This window comes from Pseudophryne corroboree, chromosome 12 (genome assembly GCF_028390025.1).
Source record: "Pseudophryne corroboree isolate aPseCor3 chromosome 12, aPseCor3.hap2, whole genome shotgun sequence".
In the NCBI taxonomy this organism is placed as follows: domain Eukaryota; kingdom Metazoa; phylum Chordata; class Amphibia; order Anura; family Myobatrachidae; genus Pseudophryne; species Pseudophryne corroboree.
Genome location: NC_086455.1, coordinates 156,758,102 through 156,775,241, shown reverse-complemented (window position 1 = coordinate 156,775,241; position 17,140 = coordinate 156,758,102). Strand labels below are relative to the sequence as shown.

Sequence of the window (17,140 nt, the reverse complement as noted above, 5' to 3'; positions counted from 1 at the left end):
GTATCAAATTTGTAGAATTTAGCAAACGTGTTTGCCCCTGACCAAGTAGCTGCTCGGCAAAGTTGTAAAGCCGAGACCCCTCGGGCAGCCGCCCAAGATGAGCCCACCTTCCCTGTGGAATGGGCATTTACATACCTTGGCTGTGGCAGGCCTGCCACAGAATGTGCAAGCTGAATTGTATTACACATCCAACTAGCAATAGTCTGCTTAGAAGCAAGAGCACCCAGTGTGTTGGGTGCATACAGGATAACAGCAAGTCAGTTTTCCTGACTCCAGCCGTCCTGGAAATATTTTCAGGGCCCTGACAACATCTAGCAACTTGGAGTCCTCCAAGTCCCTAGTAGGTGCAAGGCACCACAATAAGCTGGTTCAGGTGAAACACTGACACCACCTTAGGGAGAGAACTGGGGACGAGTCCGCAGCTCTGCCCTGTCCAAATGGACAACCAGATATGGGCTTTTTTGAGAAAAAACCACCAATTTGACACTCGCCTGGTCCAGGCCAGGGCCAAGAGCATGGTCACTTTTCATGTGAGATGCTTCAAATCCACAGATTTGACTGGTTTTAAACCAATGTGATTTGAGGAATCCCAGAACTACGTTGAGATCCCACAGTGCCACTGGAGGCACAAAAGGGGGTTGTATATGCAATACTCCCTTGACAAACTTCTGGACTTCAGGAACTGAAGCCAATTCTTTCTGGAAGAAAATCGACAGGGCCGAAATTTGAACCTTAATGGACCCCAATTTGAGGCCCATAGACACTCCTGTTTGCAGGAAATGCAGGAAACGACCGAGTTGAAATTTCTTTGTGGGGCCTTCCTGGCCTCACACCACGCAACATATTTTCGCCACATGTGGTGATAATGTTGTGCGGTCACCTCCTTTCTGGCTTTGACCAGGGTAGGAATGACCTCTTCCGGAATGCCTTTTTCCCTTAGGATCCGGCTTTCCACCGCCATGCCGACAAACGCAGCTGCGGTAAGTCTTGGAACAGACATGGTACTTGCTGAAGCAAGTCCCTTCTTAGCGGCAGAGGCCATAAGACCTCTGTAAGCATCTCTTGAAGTTCCGGGTACCAAGTCCTTCTTGGCCAATCCGGAGCCATGAGTATAGTTCTTACTCCTCTACGTCTTATAATTCTCAGCACCTTAGGTATGAGAAGCAGAGGAGGGAACACATACACCGACTGGTACACCCACGGTGTTACCAGAACGTCCACAGCTATTGCCTGAGGGTCTCTTGACCTGGCGCAATACCTGTCCCGTTTTTTTGTTCAGACGGGACGCCATCATGTCCACCTTTGGTATCTCCCAACGGATTACAATCATGTGGAAAAAACTTCCTGATGAAGTTTCCACTCTCCCGGGTGGAGGTCGTGCCTGCTGAGGAAGTCTGCTTCCCAGTTTCCATTCCCGGGATGAAACACTGCTGACAGTGCTATCACATGATTTTCCGCCCAGCGAAAAGTCCTTGCAGTTTTTGCCATTGCCCTCCTGCTTCTTGTGTCGCCCTGTCTGTTTACGTGGGCGACTGCCGTGATGTTTTTCCCACTGGATCAATACCGGCTGACCTTGAAGCAGAGGTCTTGCTAAGCTTAGAGCATTATAAATTTACCCTTAGCTCCAGTATATTTATGTGGAGAAAAGTCTCCAGACTTGATCACACTCCCTGGAAATTTTTTCCTTGTGTGACTGCTCCCCAGCCTCTCGGGCTGGGCTCCGTGGTCACCAGCATCCAATCCTGAATGCCGAATCTGCGGCCCTCTAGAAGATGAGCACTCTATAACCACCACAGGAGAGACACCCTTGTCCTTGGATATAGGGTTATCCGCTGATGCATCTGAAGATGCGATCCGGACCATTTGTCCAGCAGATCCCACTGAAAAGTTCTTGCGTGAAATCTGCCGAATGGAATTGCTTCGTAGGAAGCCACCATTTTTACCAGGACCCTTGTGCAATGATGCACTGTTTTTAGGAGGTTCCTGACTAGCTCGGATAACTCCCTGGCTTTCTCTTCCGGGAGAAACACCTTTTTCTGGACTGTGTCCAGAATCATCCCTAGGCACAGCAGACGTGTCGTCGGGATCAGCTGCGATTTTGGAATATTTAGAATCCACCCGTGCTGTTGTAGCAGTATCCGAGATAGTGCTACTCCGACCTCCAACTGTTCCCTGGACTATGCCCTTATCAGGAGATCGTCCAAGTAAGGGATAATTAAGACGCCTTTTCTTCGAAGAAGAATCATCATTTCGGCCATTACCTTGGTAAAGACCCGGGGTGCCGTGGACAATCCAAACGGCAGCGTCTGAAACTGATAGTGACAGTTCTGCACCACGAACCTGAGGTACCCTTAGTGAGAAGGGCAAATTTGGGACATAGAGGTAAGCATCCCTGATGTCCCGGGACACTATATAGTCCCCTTCTTCCTGGTTCGTTATCACTGCTCTGAGTGACTCCATCTTGATTTGAACCTTTGTAAGTGTTCAAAAAATTTTTTAGAATAAGTCTCACCTAGCCTTCTGGCTTCAGTACCACAATATAGTGTGGAATAATACCCCTTTTCTTGTAGTAGGAGGGGTAATTTAATTTTCACCTGCTGGGAATACAGCTTGTGAATTTTTTCTCATACTGCCTCCTTGTCGGAGGGAGACCTTGGTAAAGCAGACTTCAGGAGCCTGCGAAGGGGAAACGTCTCGACATTCCAATCTGTACCCCTGGGATACTACTTGTAGGATCCAGGGGTCCTGTACGGTCTCAGCGCCATGCTGAGAACTTGTCAGAAGCGGTGGAACGCTTCTGTTCCTGGGAATGGGCTGCCTGCTGCAGTCTTCTTCCCTTTCCTCTATCCCTGGGCAGATATGATCTTATAGGGACGAAAGGACTGAGGCTGAAAAGACGGTGTCTTTTTCTGCAGAGATGTGACTTAGGGTAAAAACGGCGGATTTTCCAGCAGTTGCCGTGGCCACCAGGTCCGATGGACCGACCCCAAATAACTCCTCTTCCTTTATACGGCAATACACCTTTGTGCCGTTTGGAATCTGCATCACCTGACCACTGTCGTGTCCATAACATCTTCTGGCAGATATGGACATCGCATTTACTCTTGATGCCAGAGTGCAAATATCCCTCTGTGCATCTCGCATATATAGAAATGCATCCTTTAAATGCTCTATAGTCAATAAAATACTGTCCCTGTCAAGGGTATCAATATTTTTAGTCAGGGAATCCGACCAAGCCACCCCAGCTCTGCACATCCAGGCTGAGGCGATCGCTGGTCGCAGTATAACACCAGTATGTGTGTATATACTTTTTTTTTTTATATTTTCCAGCCTCCTGTCAGCTGGTCCTTGAGGACGGCCCTATCTATAGACGGTACCGCCACTTGTTTTGATAAGCGTGTGAGCGCCTTATCCACCCTAAGGGGTGTTTCCCAACGCGCCCTAACTTCTGGCGGGAAAGGGTATACCGCCCATAATTTTCTATCGGGGGGAACCCACGCATCATCACACACTTTATTTAATTTATCTGATTCAGGAAAAACTACGGTAGTTTTTTCACATCCCACATAATACCCTCTTTTGTGGTACTTGTAGTATCAGAAATATGTAACACCTCCTTCATTGCCTTTAACGTGTGGCCCTAATAAGGAATACGTTTGTTTATTCACCGTCGACACTGGATTCAGTGTCCCTGTCTGTGTCTGTGTCGACCGACTAAAGTAAACGGGCGTTTTAAAAACCCCTGACGGTGTTTTTGAGACGTCTGGACCGGTACTAATTGTTTGTCGGCCGTCTCATGTCGTCAACCGACCTTGCAGCGTGTTGACATTATCACGTAATTTCCTAAATAAGCCATCCATTCCGGTGTCGACTCCCTAGAGAGTGACATCACCATTACAGGCAATTGCTCCGCCTCCTCACCAACATCGTCCTCATACATGTCGACACACACGTACCGACACACAGCACACACACAGGGAATGCTCTGATAGAGGACAGGACCCACTAGCCCTTTGGAGAGACAGAGGGAGAGTTTACCAGCACACACCAAAAACGCTATAATTATATAGGGACAACCTTATATAAGTGTTTTCCCTTATAGCATCTTTTTTATATATTTCTAACGCCAATTTAGTGCCCCCCCTCTCTGTTTTAACCCTGTTTCTGTAGTGCAGTGCAGGGGAGAGCCTGGGAGCCTTCCCTCCAGCCTTTCTGTGAGGGAAAATGGCGCTGTGTGCTGAGGAGATAGGCCCCGCCCCTTTTTCGGCGGCCTCGTCTCCCGCTCTTAACGGATTCTGGCAGGAGTTAAATATCTCCATATAGCCTCCGGAGGCTATATGTGAGGTATTTTTAGCCAAAATAGGTATTCATTTGCCTCCCAGGGCGCCCCCCTCCCAGCGCCCTGCACCCTCAGTGACTGCCGTGTGAAGTGTGCTGAGAGGAAAATGGCGCACAGCTGCAGTGCTGTGCGCTACCTTTAGAAGACTGAGGAGTCTTCTGCCGCCGATTCTGGACCTCTTCTTACTTCAGCATCTGCAAGGGGGCCGGCGGCAAGGCTCCGGTGACCATCCAGGCTGTACCTGTGATCGTCCCTCTGGAGCTGATGTCCAGTAGCCAAGAAGCCAATCCATCCTGCACGCAGGTGAGTTCACTTCTTCTCCCCTAAGTCCCTCGTTGCAGTGATCCTGTTGCCAGCAGGACTCACTGTAAAATAAAAAACCTAAGCTAAACTTTTCTAAGCAGCTCTTTAGGAGAGCCACCTAGATTGCACCCTTCTCGGCCGGGCACAAAAATCTAACTGGCTTGGAGGAGGGTCATAGGGGGAGGAGCCAGTGCACACCACCTGATCGGAAAGCTTTACTTTTGTGCCCTGTCTCCTGCGGAGCCGCTATTCCCCATGGTCCTTTCAGGAACCCCAGCATCCACTAGGACGATAGAGAAACCTCTCAAAGCAATATTTGCAGGGGGCACTATCGATCATGAAGCATCACATAGGGCGCCATGTCCTATAGGCTACACACGGTTACACACCTACGGTAGAATCAATACGGGGGCTTTACTGGTACAATCAGTGCAGGGGGCAGTACGGAGATTGCAGCAGCGTTGGCACACAGTTTTTTATTCCAGGAGAGTACAGACTGACACTCGTGACTAATGAATGAATATTGAGTGTGGCCTGATTGCAGAGTGAATAAAGATCGTGCTTACAGTATTAATTACCAAAAGGAAGACATTACTTACCTATTAGCGAGACAAAGGCTGCTTTTAGTGAGTGAATACAAACTGCCGCTAATGATTAGGGAGTGAATAACTCTCCGCTTTAAAATGCTGGAAAGACTGGGCTGCAGCAAAGTATTGTCTGCAGAGTAAGGAAGCAGTGTACAGTATGGCTGCCCAACGGGATGAGCACGCATACTCCAGGAACGTTTAACGCAACGTACTTCATATCTTGAAAGTGTCATCAATGAGAGCACACATGCCATAACCACACAGCACATTGAATCCTGGTCTCCATGGAAATGGCCACCGCCTCAGAACTGACTGCACAGCTCATTAGAATATAAACTGAAGAAAGTGATTAGTGGAAATACAGAGTGTACCCAGTAATTAGACAGTGAAAACAGTCTGCACTCAGTACAGAGATTAGCAAATGATGGCGTGATTACGGAGTGATCACATGACTGAGCGATTACTGAATGAATACATGCCGTGATTAGGGCCTCTATTGTCCTCTGCTGCTGGTGGTTCTCTTCCCTGGAGCTTGGTGGCCAGAAAGACCTCATTCTGTGGTTCTACTTATCAGCACAGGTGCCGCTCGTTAGAACGACTGGATCACACATATATTGCAAGCAACATCCCACAGTCCCTGCTATTACTTCCGTGCACAGACTGCTAAAAGCCCTGTAGAGACACAGGGGCAGCTTTATTAAAGATTGGAGAGAGATAAAGTGCCAACCAATCAGCTTCTGTCATTTTTCAAACACAGCTTTTAAAATGACCGGAGCTAACTGGCTGGTACTTTCTCTCTCTCCACTTTGATAAATCTGCCCCATAGTCAGTGGTGGATCTACATTGTTGGAGCCCTGAAGCTTGAACTGTTATGGGGGACCCTTTGCAACCAGCAACAACAGGGCAACATCCAACAAGGTCCAAAGGGTCCTACTGCCCTTGCAACCGCTCAGCACCAGCAAAATGATCTTATTAGACGCCTCCTTGTCCCGGGCTCATTCTCACCTCTCACAGCCTCCTTCCTAGAACAGGCCCTCTCAGGCTCCGCCATTCCTGGGAATGTCACACAGAGAAGTTCTGCAGGCGGTCAGGAATTAAGTTTCACGCTACTTAAAGGGCGCAAATCACAGGGCTAGACTACAACTCCCAGCAGCTCCTGCGGTACTAAGCAACGCAGGGCCAAGCTGTAATAACAGCTATGCTGTACAAGAAGCCTGGTTGTCATGGTGTTATTGGTGACGAGTTCTAAGCATACATACAGTGCATTAAGGTGTAAATCAGATTTTTGGTGTTAAAATGCACAGCGAGACAAGTGAGGATTCTATCGCTAAAAGAACTTAATCTTTTATCTTAATAACACACACTTAAAAAACTCTCGATTTTGTTGAAAAATTCCCTCATAAAAAAAAAAAGTTGCTTCAGGACCCCTCTGGGATAAGCTCAAGCTTCATTCGTTTCACAGTAGATCCGCCCCTGCCCATCATCCCTTTAAAATGATAGGTCAGCAGGGAAAGTAAGCACATCTATGAGTGCACTGAGCCAATCAGAGGGCTTTAAAGGTTAAACAGGTGTGAGTATATTACAAAAGGGGGAATGAAACACAGATACACACCTGGCGAGTGCTCGGACACAGCAGCGAGACATGCAGAGAAATGAGCTAGCACTGGCTTTAGTGCACAGAGAGGTCTCGATACCGCGTAGGAGGTCATTGGTTTTCAGGAGAAGCAGCATCTGACGCGGGACACTGGCCAGGAGCTGGCTGATCTGTGGGAGGTATGTGGCTGCATTGTTGCGGATCTCCTCAGCCTGTGGAGATGGGGAGATTGTGACAACAGGGTAACAAAACACAGGATACAGAAAAAGCAATGGCTTCAGCAATTACACTGGAGTGTTTCTTGGATGAAACAGCTATAAATACTGGCTGCAAACCAAGGATACCTGCTAACAACAGCTACACAGAAAAGAACACAGGATATATACATGGGAAGGACATCTAACTGAGAGACAGGCGGAGGAGACGGGGAAAGAGTATATACTGAGGGACAGGCGCAGGAGACGGGGAAAGAGTATATACTGAGGGACAGGCGCAGGAGACGGGGAAAGAGTATATACTGAGGGACAGGCGCAGGAGACGGGGAAAGAGTATATACTGAGGGACAGGCGGAAGAGACAGGAAATGAGTATATACTGAGAGACAGGCGGAGGAGACGGGGAAAGAGTATATACTGAGGGAGAAGCAGAGGAGACAGGAAATGAGTATATACTGAGGGACATGTGAAGGAGATGGGGAAAGAGTATATACCGAAGGACAGACGGAGGAGACAGGAAATTAGTATATACTAAGGTACAGGCGGAGGAGACGGGGAAAGAGTATATACTGAGGGACAGGCGCAGGAGACGGGGAAAGAGTATATACTGAGGGACAGGCGGAAGAGACAGGAAATGAGTATATACTGAGGGACAGGTGGAGGAAAAAGGAAATGAGTATATACTGAGGGACAGGCGGAGGAGACAGGAAATTAGTATATACCGAGGGACAGGTGGAGGAGACAGGAAAATAGGATTTTAATTACCTACCTGTAAATCCTTTTCTCGTAGTCCATAAGGGATATTGGGAAATCTAGTACGATAGGGTATAGACGGGGTCCAAAGGAGCCAGTGCACTTTAAATGTCTTGAACTGGGTGTGCTGGCTCCTCCCCTTTATGCCCCCTCCCACAGGCAGTTATAGGTAAAAACGTGACCGAAGGAGAAAGGACATATATGAGAGAAGGAAATATGATAACGAAGAGTGGTAAGATTTACATACCAGCACACCACTAACATAAAACAACCAGCAGCAGCTGGTAACAACAACAGCAACAGCTGAACAGGTAACCATATTACAAGAACCTGATGAAAGTCAACGCACTGAGGCGGGCGCCCAATATCCCTTATTGACTACGAGAAAAGTATTTACCGGTAGGTAATTAAAATCCTATTTTCTCTAGCATCCATAAGGGATATTGGGGAATCTAGTACGATGGGGACATCCCAAAGCTTCCAGAACGTGTGGAGACTTCTGCAGCACCGCCTGCCCAAACTGGGTATCCTCTTTGCCCAGGGTATCAAACTGGTAGAACTTCAAAAAGGTGTTCTTCCCCGACCAGGTAGCAGCACGGCATAGTTGCAAGGCCGAGACTCCTCGGACAGCCACCCAGGAAGAACCCACTGATCTTGTAGAGTGGGCCTTCATAGATTTAGGAACAGGTAAGGCTGCCGACACATAGACCTGTTGGATAGTAATAGATCTTCAAGGCTCACACAGCATCCAATGCCTCCGTAGGAGTAGAAGCACCAGAACTGGACAGAATCACAATAGGCTGATTCAAGTGAAACGCAGAGACAACCTTCGGCAGGAACTGCTGCCTAGTGCGGAGCTCCGCTCTGTCCTCGTAAAAGACCAAGTAGGGACCTTGACACGACAAGTCCCCCAGTCACGACACGTTGAGCAGAAGCCAGGACCAGTAACATCACCGTCTTCCACGTGAGGTACTTGTCTTCTACCGTCATCAGAGGTTCAAACCAGGAGGACTGTATAAATTCCAACACTACATTCAGATCCCAGGGTGCCGTAGGCAGCACAAAAGGAGGTTGTATGTGGAGTACCCCTTGCAAGAAGATCTGAACTTCTGGCAACACTGCCAATTTCTTCTGGAAGAAAATGGAGAGGACTGAAATCTGGACCTTAATGGAACACCAGCCTGCAGTAAACGTAAGAAAAGTCCCAAGTGAAACTCAGTAGGCGGATACGTGCGTTCCTCGCAATACGAGACATATCTCCTCCAGATACGATGAAAGTGTTTTGACGTCACAGGTTTCCTAGCCTAAACCATGGTAGCAATAACCTTGGAAAGGCCCTTGTGAGCTAGAATGCTCCGCTCAACCTCCTTGCCGTCAAACGAAGTCGCCATAAGTCCGGGTAGATGAACGGTCCTTGTTGAAGATCGCATCTTAGTGGTAGAGGACAAGGGTCTTCGACGGACATGTACAGAAAATCCGCGTACCACGCCCTCCGAGGCCAATCTTGGGCAATCAGAATTGCCTGGACACGTTGATTCATGATTCACTTTAGTGCCCTTGGGAGCAATGGAATCGGGGGAAACAGATAGACCAGCCGGTAAGACAAAGACGACGAGGGTCCCTGGTCCGTGAGCAATACCAGGGAAGTTTCTTGTTGAGATGAGAAGCCATCATGTCTATCTGTGGGCAACCCCACCGGTCGATGATCTGCTGAAATACCAGATGGTGAGCCCCCACTCCCCCGGGTGGAGATCGTGACGACTCAGGAAGTCCGCCTCCCAGTTGTCCACACCCGGAATGAAGATTGCTGACATTGCTCTTGCATTTCTTTCCGCCCAGAGGAGTATCTTTGATACCTCTTGCATGCAGGCTCTGCTTTTTGTCTCTCCTTGTCGACTGATATACTGACCACTGATGTCACCTTCAGGCAGCATTAGGGGTGTGCGGCGTGCGGCGACAGCCAAGGTCAACAGCTGAACAACAACCCCTCAGCGGGGAAGCGGCTCTGCACCTCGGAAGGCTGGTGATGCCCCCCTTTATCTCCCACAGTGCAGGTATGCTGTTGCCCAGACAGCATACTGAAAATAACAAACAGAAAAAAAGAAATTGAAGAAAACTCACTGGAGCTCAGAGATGTGCATCCTCTCCTGAGGGCACTTTTTTCTAAACTGCCTGTGGGAGGGGGCATAGAGGGGAGGAGGCAGCACACCCAGTTGAAGAAATTGAAGTGCACTGGCTCCTTTGGATCTCATCTATACCCCATCGTACGAGCTTCCCCAATATCCCTTATGGATGCTAGAGAATGGTGTAGTAATATACACAAAATAAGGATATCTAAACTTGGCTCCAGATAAAACAATACTAATCCTTTCTGTAGTATGACGTAGTATTCAAACTCAAACTCATAAATATCCTCAGTCTGGGGATTTCCATAATCATAAGTCACATGTAAAAAAAAAGCAAATACATATTCAATAGTGTAATATAAAGAAATAAAAAAAAGTTTTAAAAATATATGCCTTTATTTATCAATGAGTGATACACTTCACCGTGAGTGATAAATTGCACCGGCCAATCAGCTCCTACCTGCCATGTTACAGACTCTGTTTGAAAAATGACAGTTAGGAGCGGATTGACTGGTGCAATTTATCACTCACAGTAAAATGTATCACTCATTGATAAATAAGGGCAACAGTTCCAAAATTCATACAGTTTGGTTTTTAAGGAGAAAACCAAAAGGTCAAAACGCGTTGGTTTCAAGAGGGGATACAGTGTGAATTACCTTCCAGTGTGAGGACTTTGCCCCAGAATCCAGGCTGGGGTATCCCAAGACTTTCAGAACTGTTATGTGTGCATAAGAGCCTTGCATTGTGAGCGGGCTACCATCCTTTAGAATATGTTTTTATGTAATAAGGAGATTTATGGTAAGAACTTACCTTTGTTAAATCTCTTTCTGCGAGGTTCACTGCATTCCACAGGGAATTACATCGGGTGTAGAGTTGGCACCAACAGGCTAAAAGCTTTGACTGTTCCCAGGATGCATAGCGCCGCTTCCTCTATATCCCTGCCTCCAGGCACTGGAGCTCAGTTTTGTTAAACAGTCCAATGCAATAGCAGGTAAAAGAGACGACAACCGTTAGTAGCCACATACACTTACATCCTCACGACAGGAGAAAGTACCAGCGGCTAATGCCATACAAACCCAAAGAAGCTAAGTGCGTCAGCATGGGCACCCTGTGGAATCCAGTGTACCTCGCAGAAAGAGATTTAACAAAAGGTAAGTTCTTACCATAAATCTCCTTTTCTGCAGCGGGGTACACTGTGATTCCACAGGGATAACATCGGGGATGTCCTAAAGCAGTTCCTCATGGGAGGGGACGCAATATAGCGGGCACAATAACCCGGCGTCCAAAGGAGGCATCCTGGGAGGCGGAAGTATCGAAGGCATAGAACCTTATGAACGTGTTCACTGAGAACCATGTAGCCGCCTTGTACAAGGGTCGCACCACGGCGGGCAGCCCAAGAAGGTCCAACATACCGAGTACAATGGGCTTTGATGGTAGCAGGAGCTGGAAGGCCAGCCTGTACATAAGCATGTGCAATCACCATTCTAATCCATCTGGTCAAGGTCTGCTTATTAGCAGGCCAGCCACGTTTCTGAAAACCAAAAAGAACAAATAGAGAATCAGATCTCCTAAGTGAAGCTGTTCTCTTCACATAAATACGGAGAGCCCGTACAACATCCAAATACCGCTCTTTGAAGGATAAACCTGGAGAGGTAAAGGCCGGAACCACAATCTCTTGGTTAAGGTGGAAAGACAACACTACCTTAGGCAGATAACCAGGGCGAGTTCTAATAACCACCCGTTCACGGTGAAAAATCAGAAAAGGTGAAAAATCAGGACAAGGCACCCAAGTCTGAAACCTGTTTAGCAGAGACGATAGCCAGCAAAAACAGGACCTTAAGAGTATGCCATTTAAGGTCCACAGACTCAAGAGGCTCAAACGGAGACTCTTGTAAGGCGTCCAGAACAACCGACAAATCCCAAGGAGCCACAGGAGGAACATAGGGAGGTTGAATCCGTAAAACACCCTGAGTGAATGTATGAACATCAGGCAGAGTCACAATTTTTCTCTGAAACCATATCGACAAGGCAGAAATATGAACCTTGAGGGAGGCCAGACAAAGGCCTAAGTCCAGGCACTGTTGTAGGAAAGCCAAAAGATTGGCAGAATTGAATTTGAATGCATCATAATTCTTAGCAGCACACCATGTGAAGTAAGAATTCCAGACCCTATAATAAATCCGAGCAGAAGCCGGTTTACGGTCCTTCAACATAATTTGAATGACCGCCTCAGAAAACCCTTTGGCCCTCAGTATTGAAGCTTCAAGAGCCACGCCGTCAAAGCCAGCCGGGCCAATGCCTGATAGACACAAGGGCCCTGAACGAGGGGGTCTGGGCGCTGCGGAAGTAGAAGAGGACGCTCTATCGAGAGACTCTGCAGGTCTGAGAACCAATGTCGTCTGGGCCACGCTGGAGCGATTAGAAGTAGTATTCCTCCTTATTGCTTGAACTTCCGTATTACCCCGGGCAGAAGTGACACTGGAGGGAACACCAGGGACGTGCGGTGAGTTAAATGGCTCAAGAGGAACTGGCTAGCACCAGAGCCAGATTTAAACGCAATATATGAGCCAAAGGGTACATCTGGACATTATACACAGGTGCAGCAGCATAAACCCCTGGTGGGTCTTGATGTGCCCCCGCTGCTGCTGCAGACTGACTGGGGGGTATAGAACCCCCAGTACCTGAACCCTCAGCTGCTATGTTTTCCTCCGAGTAATCCGTGGCATCAGCACAGCGTGGTGCAGGATCAGCCATGGATCTATCGCCCTGTTTAGCCGACATTACATGAAAACGTAACCTCAGGGCGTAATAGTACAATATAAACAGACAAATTACCTGACAAAAGAACCCCTGTATAGTGTGACTGCAAGCAGAGCACAAACAGAGGATTTAAGAGGTATGTGGTGACTGTAATACACAGAGAAAAATACCAAAGTAGTATATCCTGTAAAACACTATATTATATGAGAACCCTGGTGCACTTAGCCCCCCTCAGGGTACAGAATATAGGGATAACAATATGTGTGAGATACACGGAATAGAGACCACACAGCAGTTATAGGCACACACACAGTCACATGTACAATGCAGAAATTATTATAAACAACAATAAAACTGCACTGGACTAGCAATACTAAGTAACTGTACTACCAAGTAAAGCTATGTAGGTATATAGATATAACAATGCACAGTAAAGACTGGATGTATATCACAAGGTACTTGTACTAAATATCCCTGTAGTAATGCACTTGTTCTTAACAAACACTGTCTACATGACATGTAGAATACTTAAGTGTCCTGTAAATGCACATCGCTGACCCAAAATCAGCTCAGCATGTGTGTAATGGCGCCCAAACGCTGACAGGGAGTGAGGGAGACAGAGAGAAGCAGCTTCAAGGCGGGAACATTTGCAGTAAATGGCGCCTGGGGCTGGGGGAGGGGCTACAAGTCAGAGCCTTATCCCCTTGCTGGACTTCACCACCGGGTACTGCGGGGCCTATTGAAACAGATTTTTATGTAATCCGACCAGTGCCCCTTGCCCTGGAGGTCTAGTGGGGTCCCTGTATGGCCACAGTGTCCACGCCAGCGCGCGCGGCCCCTCTCCTGGAGACCGCGCCGGATCGCGATTTTCAGCGGGTCCCGCCTGGGGGACCCTCTTACCTCCTCCCTATGATGCGGCCACGCGATCCTGGAGAGCAGCGGCGTGTATGTGTGCCCTGAAGAGACCGGAGCCCTCCACTGTCAGCATGACATATAGCACTTCTAAGTGCCTGTGCTGCGGCCCTTGAAGTCTTCTATCTTCTTAAAAGCTCTTTTCAGGGCTGCCTAGCGCAGCCCTCCCTGTTAGCTGCCTGCACTGCAGGAACCAACTTACAAATTGAGCTCCATTGCCTGGAGGCGGGGATATAGAGGAGGCGGTGCAATACATCCTGGGAACAGTCAAAGCTTTTAGCCTGTTGGTGCCTCGGATCAAGATCCAACTCTACACCCCGATGTTATTCCCTGCGGAATCACAGTGTACCCCGCTGCAGAAACATGTTTTATCACAATATGGTAATATTTATCTCTTATGGTGATATACAAGGTGACCTTTGAGAAAAAAATACATGAAGTGAAACAATTGAGGAAGTTGTATTGTTACATGTCCGATATATATCTGCGACCTGTAAGTGCTCCACGAAAATGGGAGATCAGACGTGAAGGCTATCTTTCATACATGTCTTTAAGGAATTATTTCAGTTTCCTTAAAAAACACACTGCTTGAATGTTGGGACTTTATTTGAGAAACTTATTTTGTGAACACATTACACTATTGTGTAAATTATGTATGTATTTATATATATATATATATATATATATATATGTATATGTAGAATGTAAAGAACGGCACACGCAGGAGACAATTGTAACTCTTGAAAAAAAATTTTTATTTGGTCAACGTTTCAGAGGACATAACATCCTCCTTCGCCAGGACGAGTGTCGTTCTTTTCACTCTACATATATCATCTCTGTGTTCGGGCACCGGGAGCAGCTGACTATGGTAGGAGATAGATAGGTAGATAGATAGATAGATATATCTATCTATCTATCTATCTATCTATCTATCAGGTGCGTGTGTATATATATATATATATATATATATATATATATATATATATACACACACACACCTCCAAATCAGCCGGCACTCCACGCTTATGTTCAGCTGGTCCCGGTGCCTAGTGCAACTCACATACACTCCTCCAATACAGCACGGCACTCCACGGGACTCCTCTTATATCAGTGCTTAATAACGATGTAACATCAGCGGTATAATATCAACATGTTTCGAGGCGTCAGCCTCTTCCTCAGGACATACCAGCCATATATATATATATATATATATATATATATATACACGACAAGCAGGTGCGGCACTCAGGAAAAAATGACAGACTCAAGAAAATTCAATATCAACGTTTCGGTGTATATCCTGAAGACGGTAATACACCGAAACGTTGACATTGAATTTTCTTGAGTCTGTCATTTTTTCCTGAGTGCCGCACCTGCTTGTCGTGTATGTATTGCTGGTGATCCAGCATGTGAGGGCACCTGGATACGTTATGGTATGGATTCAGCAAGTGCCAGTTACAGTGCATGCTATATATATTTATATATATATATATATATATATATATATATATATATATATATAGCGTGAAGGGATGACGGCGGCACTCAATCAGACTTTGTAGCTGAAGTATAATCTTTTATTATGCCAACATGTTTCGGGGGTAGAACCCCGTCCTCAGGGCCAGACAAGCATCACAATGCCACAAAACATACATTTATAGACAAACAGACTGACATTAACATTAACCCTACTCACCTGCTCCACGGCGCGACCGCCCGCCAGTCCGTCCGACCATGCTTCCGCATTGGCGTCCCATGACGTCAACGGTGCGCCGCGTCGCAGGGGAGTTCCCATAGCAACCAGCTAACGCTGGACGGGAACTGAAAAAAACATGCATAACAACAGTTAAAATATGGATCAGTTAAAAACAGCTTCCCCACTGGTCAGTCATTAAGGAATAGGCTGCACGACTATGTTGTTAAATGACAACAATAACAAGTTGGTTCATTAACGGCCCCGGGTACCTAGGTATATGCTAGAAATAACATACTGCATTCTATTAAATAACAAAAGCAAAAATAGTAACAATCCCAATACGATTATGATCCCCCTAGGAGATAACTCAGTCACTATCTATTAACAAACTTACCACAGACAGCCAGACTGATTGGATGGCGAAACTCACGAGCCAGATGGACACCTACCGCCAAGAATTGATCAGATTCAAAAAAGATAAATTAAAGACGGTCCAAAGAGATTACGAACAGCGGCAAGTATACCCGTGGTTGGGCAGTGTACGCCCATCTCAGGAGCAGCGATACCCTAATCGCAGACAACAAACTCGTCGACGCAGAGAACTACAACAGGGGGCGAGCACATCGGCGAGCGACTCTGAATATGCCACTGGTCACACCTCCACACAAGAAGGCCCGCTCCCTTTAGGCCAGCAACCGCAGGGCACACAGACCCGATCCAATCAGACACCAACCGCAGGTCGCGGCAGAGGACGCGGAGGTCGGGTCAAAACCAGAGGATCCAACGTTCGCAAGCCTCCTCGTCACTAAAGGACCTGGTATTTAACTTATCCTCTACCCATCTTTCGGACCTTGAATACCGGATATTGGCAAAGGGACTGTCCTATGTTCCGACTACTTATCCTGATCCTTTAGAAAATAAGGTGGAACTTTACCGATTGAATAGGACGTTAAAAAGAAAGGAATATTTCAACAACCAGACGCAAGATCGACCTGATTCAGCCATTCCTGCCCAATTACGGAAAATTTTACCTGGTTCCCAGTTTGACCCCCCTAGTTTAAATCCCTCTATCCGCACATTCACAAGAATGATGGAAAGGGAAAGCACCTTGGAAGATACCAGATCACTCCATCCGAATATGTCCAAACAAGAAATGCAAACACTTAAAGATCTGTCACAACGGACTGATATAGTGATCCGCAAGGCGGACAAGGGGGGGTCTATAGTTATCCAAGACTTGGATGACTATATTAAGGAGTGTCAGAGACAGTTGGGCAGTGTAGAAACCTACAAACGGCTAGTTAAAGACCCTACTAAAGAGTATAAGATTGAGTTAGATCAAATACTCAAAAATGCGCATCAGCAAGGCATTATACCAACAGAGGTCACTCAGGCACTTACCACTGATTATCCCAGAGTTCCGTTGTTTTATACGGTACCTAAGGTCCATAAGTCTATGGTTGACCCTCCGGGCCGCCCGATAGTGTCGGCTAGGGGATCCTTATACCATCCCATTTCCATATATTTGGATTCCTTTCTCAATCCCTGTATCCAGTCCTTGCCGTCATACCTTAAGGACACGACGTCACTGTTATTGCAATTACAAGCATTGGGCCCATTACCTGAGGGGTTACAATTGTGCAGTGCGGATGTCACCAGTCTTTATACCTGCATCCCCCATGATGCAGGTATGGAGGCGGTTAGGGTGCTCATTGATAATAATCCCAGTTATCAGGGACCTGAGGTCACATTCTTCATGACCCTCTTAGATAGGGTGTTGAAACGCAATTATTTTGTGTTTAATGGGGTTTTTTGGTTACAACTGTCCGGGTGTGCGATGGGGTCAGCGGTGGCCC

At 47.0% G+C, this 17,140-nt stretch overlaps 1 protein-coding gene across 4 annotated transcripts in view; it reads right to left on the bottom strand.

The window, feature by feature from the left end:
- The window catches only part of ADCK1 (aarF domain containing kinase 1), a 133,786-nt gene that overhangs the window by 21,418 nt on the left and 95,228 nt on the right, over positions 1-17,140 (bottom strand). For all 4 annotated transcript variants that reach the window (XM_063948209.1, XM_063948212.1, XM_063948211.1 and 1 more), the window contains one exon: positions 6,842-7,035. In XM_063948209.1, the coding sequence (XP_063804279.1) occupies positions 6,842-7,035 (194 nt within the window). The remainder of the gene's footprint in view (positions 1-6,841; positions 7,036-17,140) is intronic.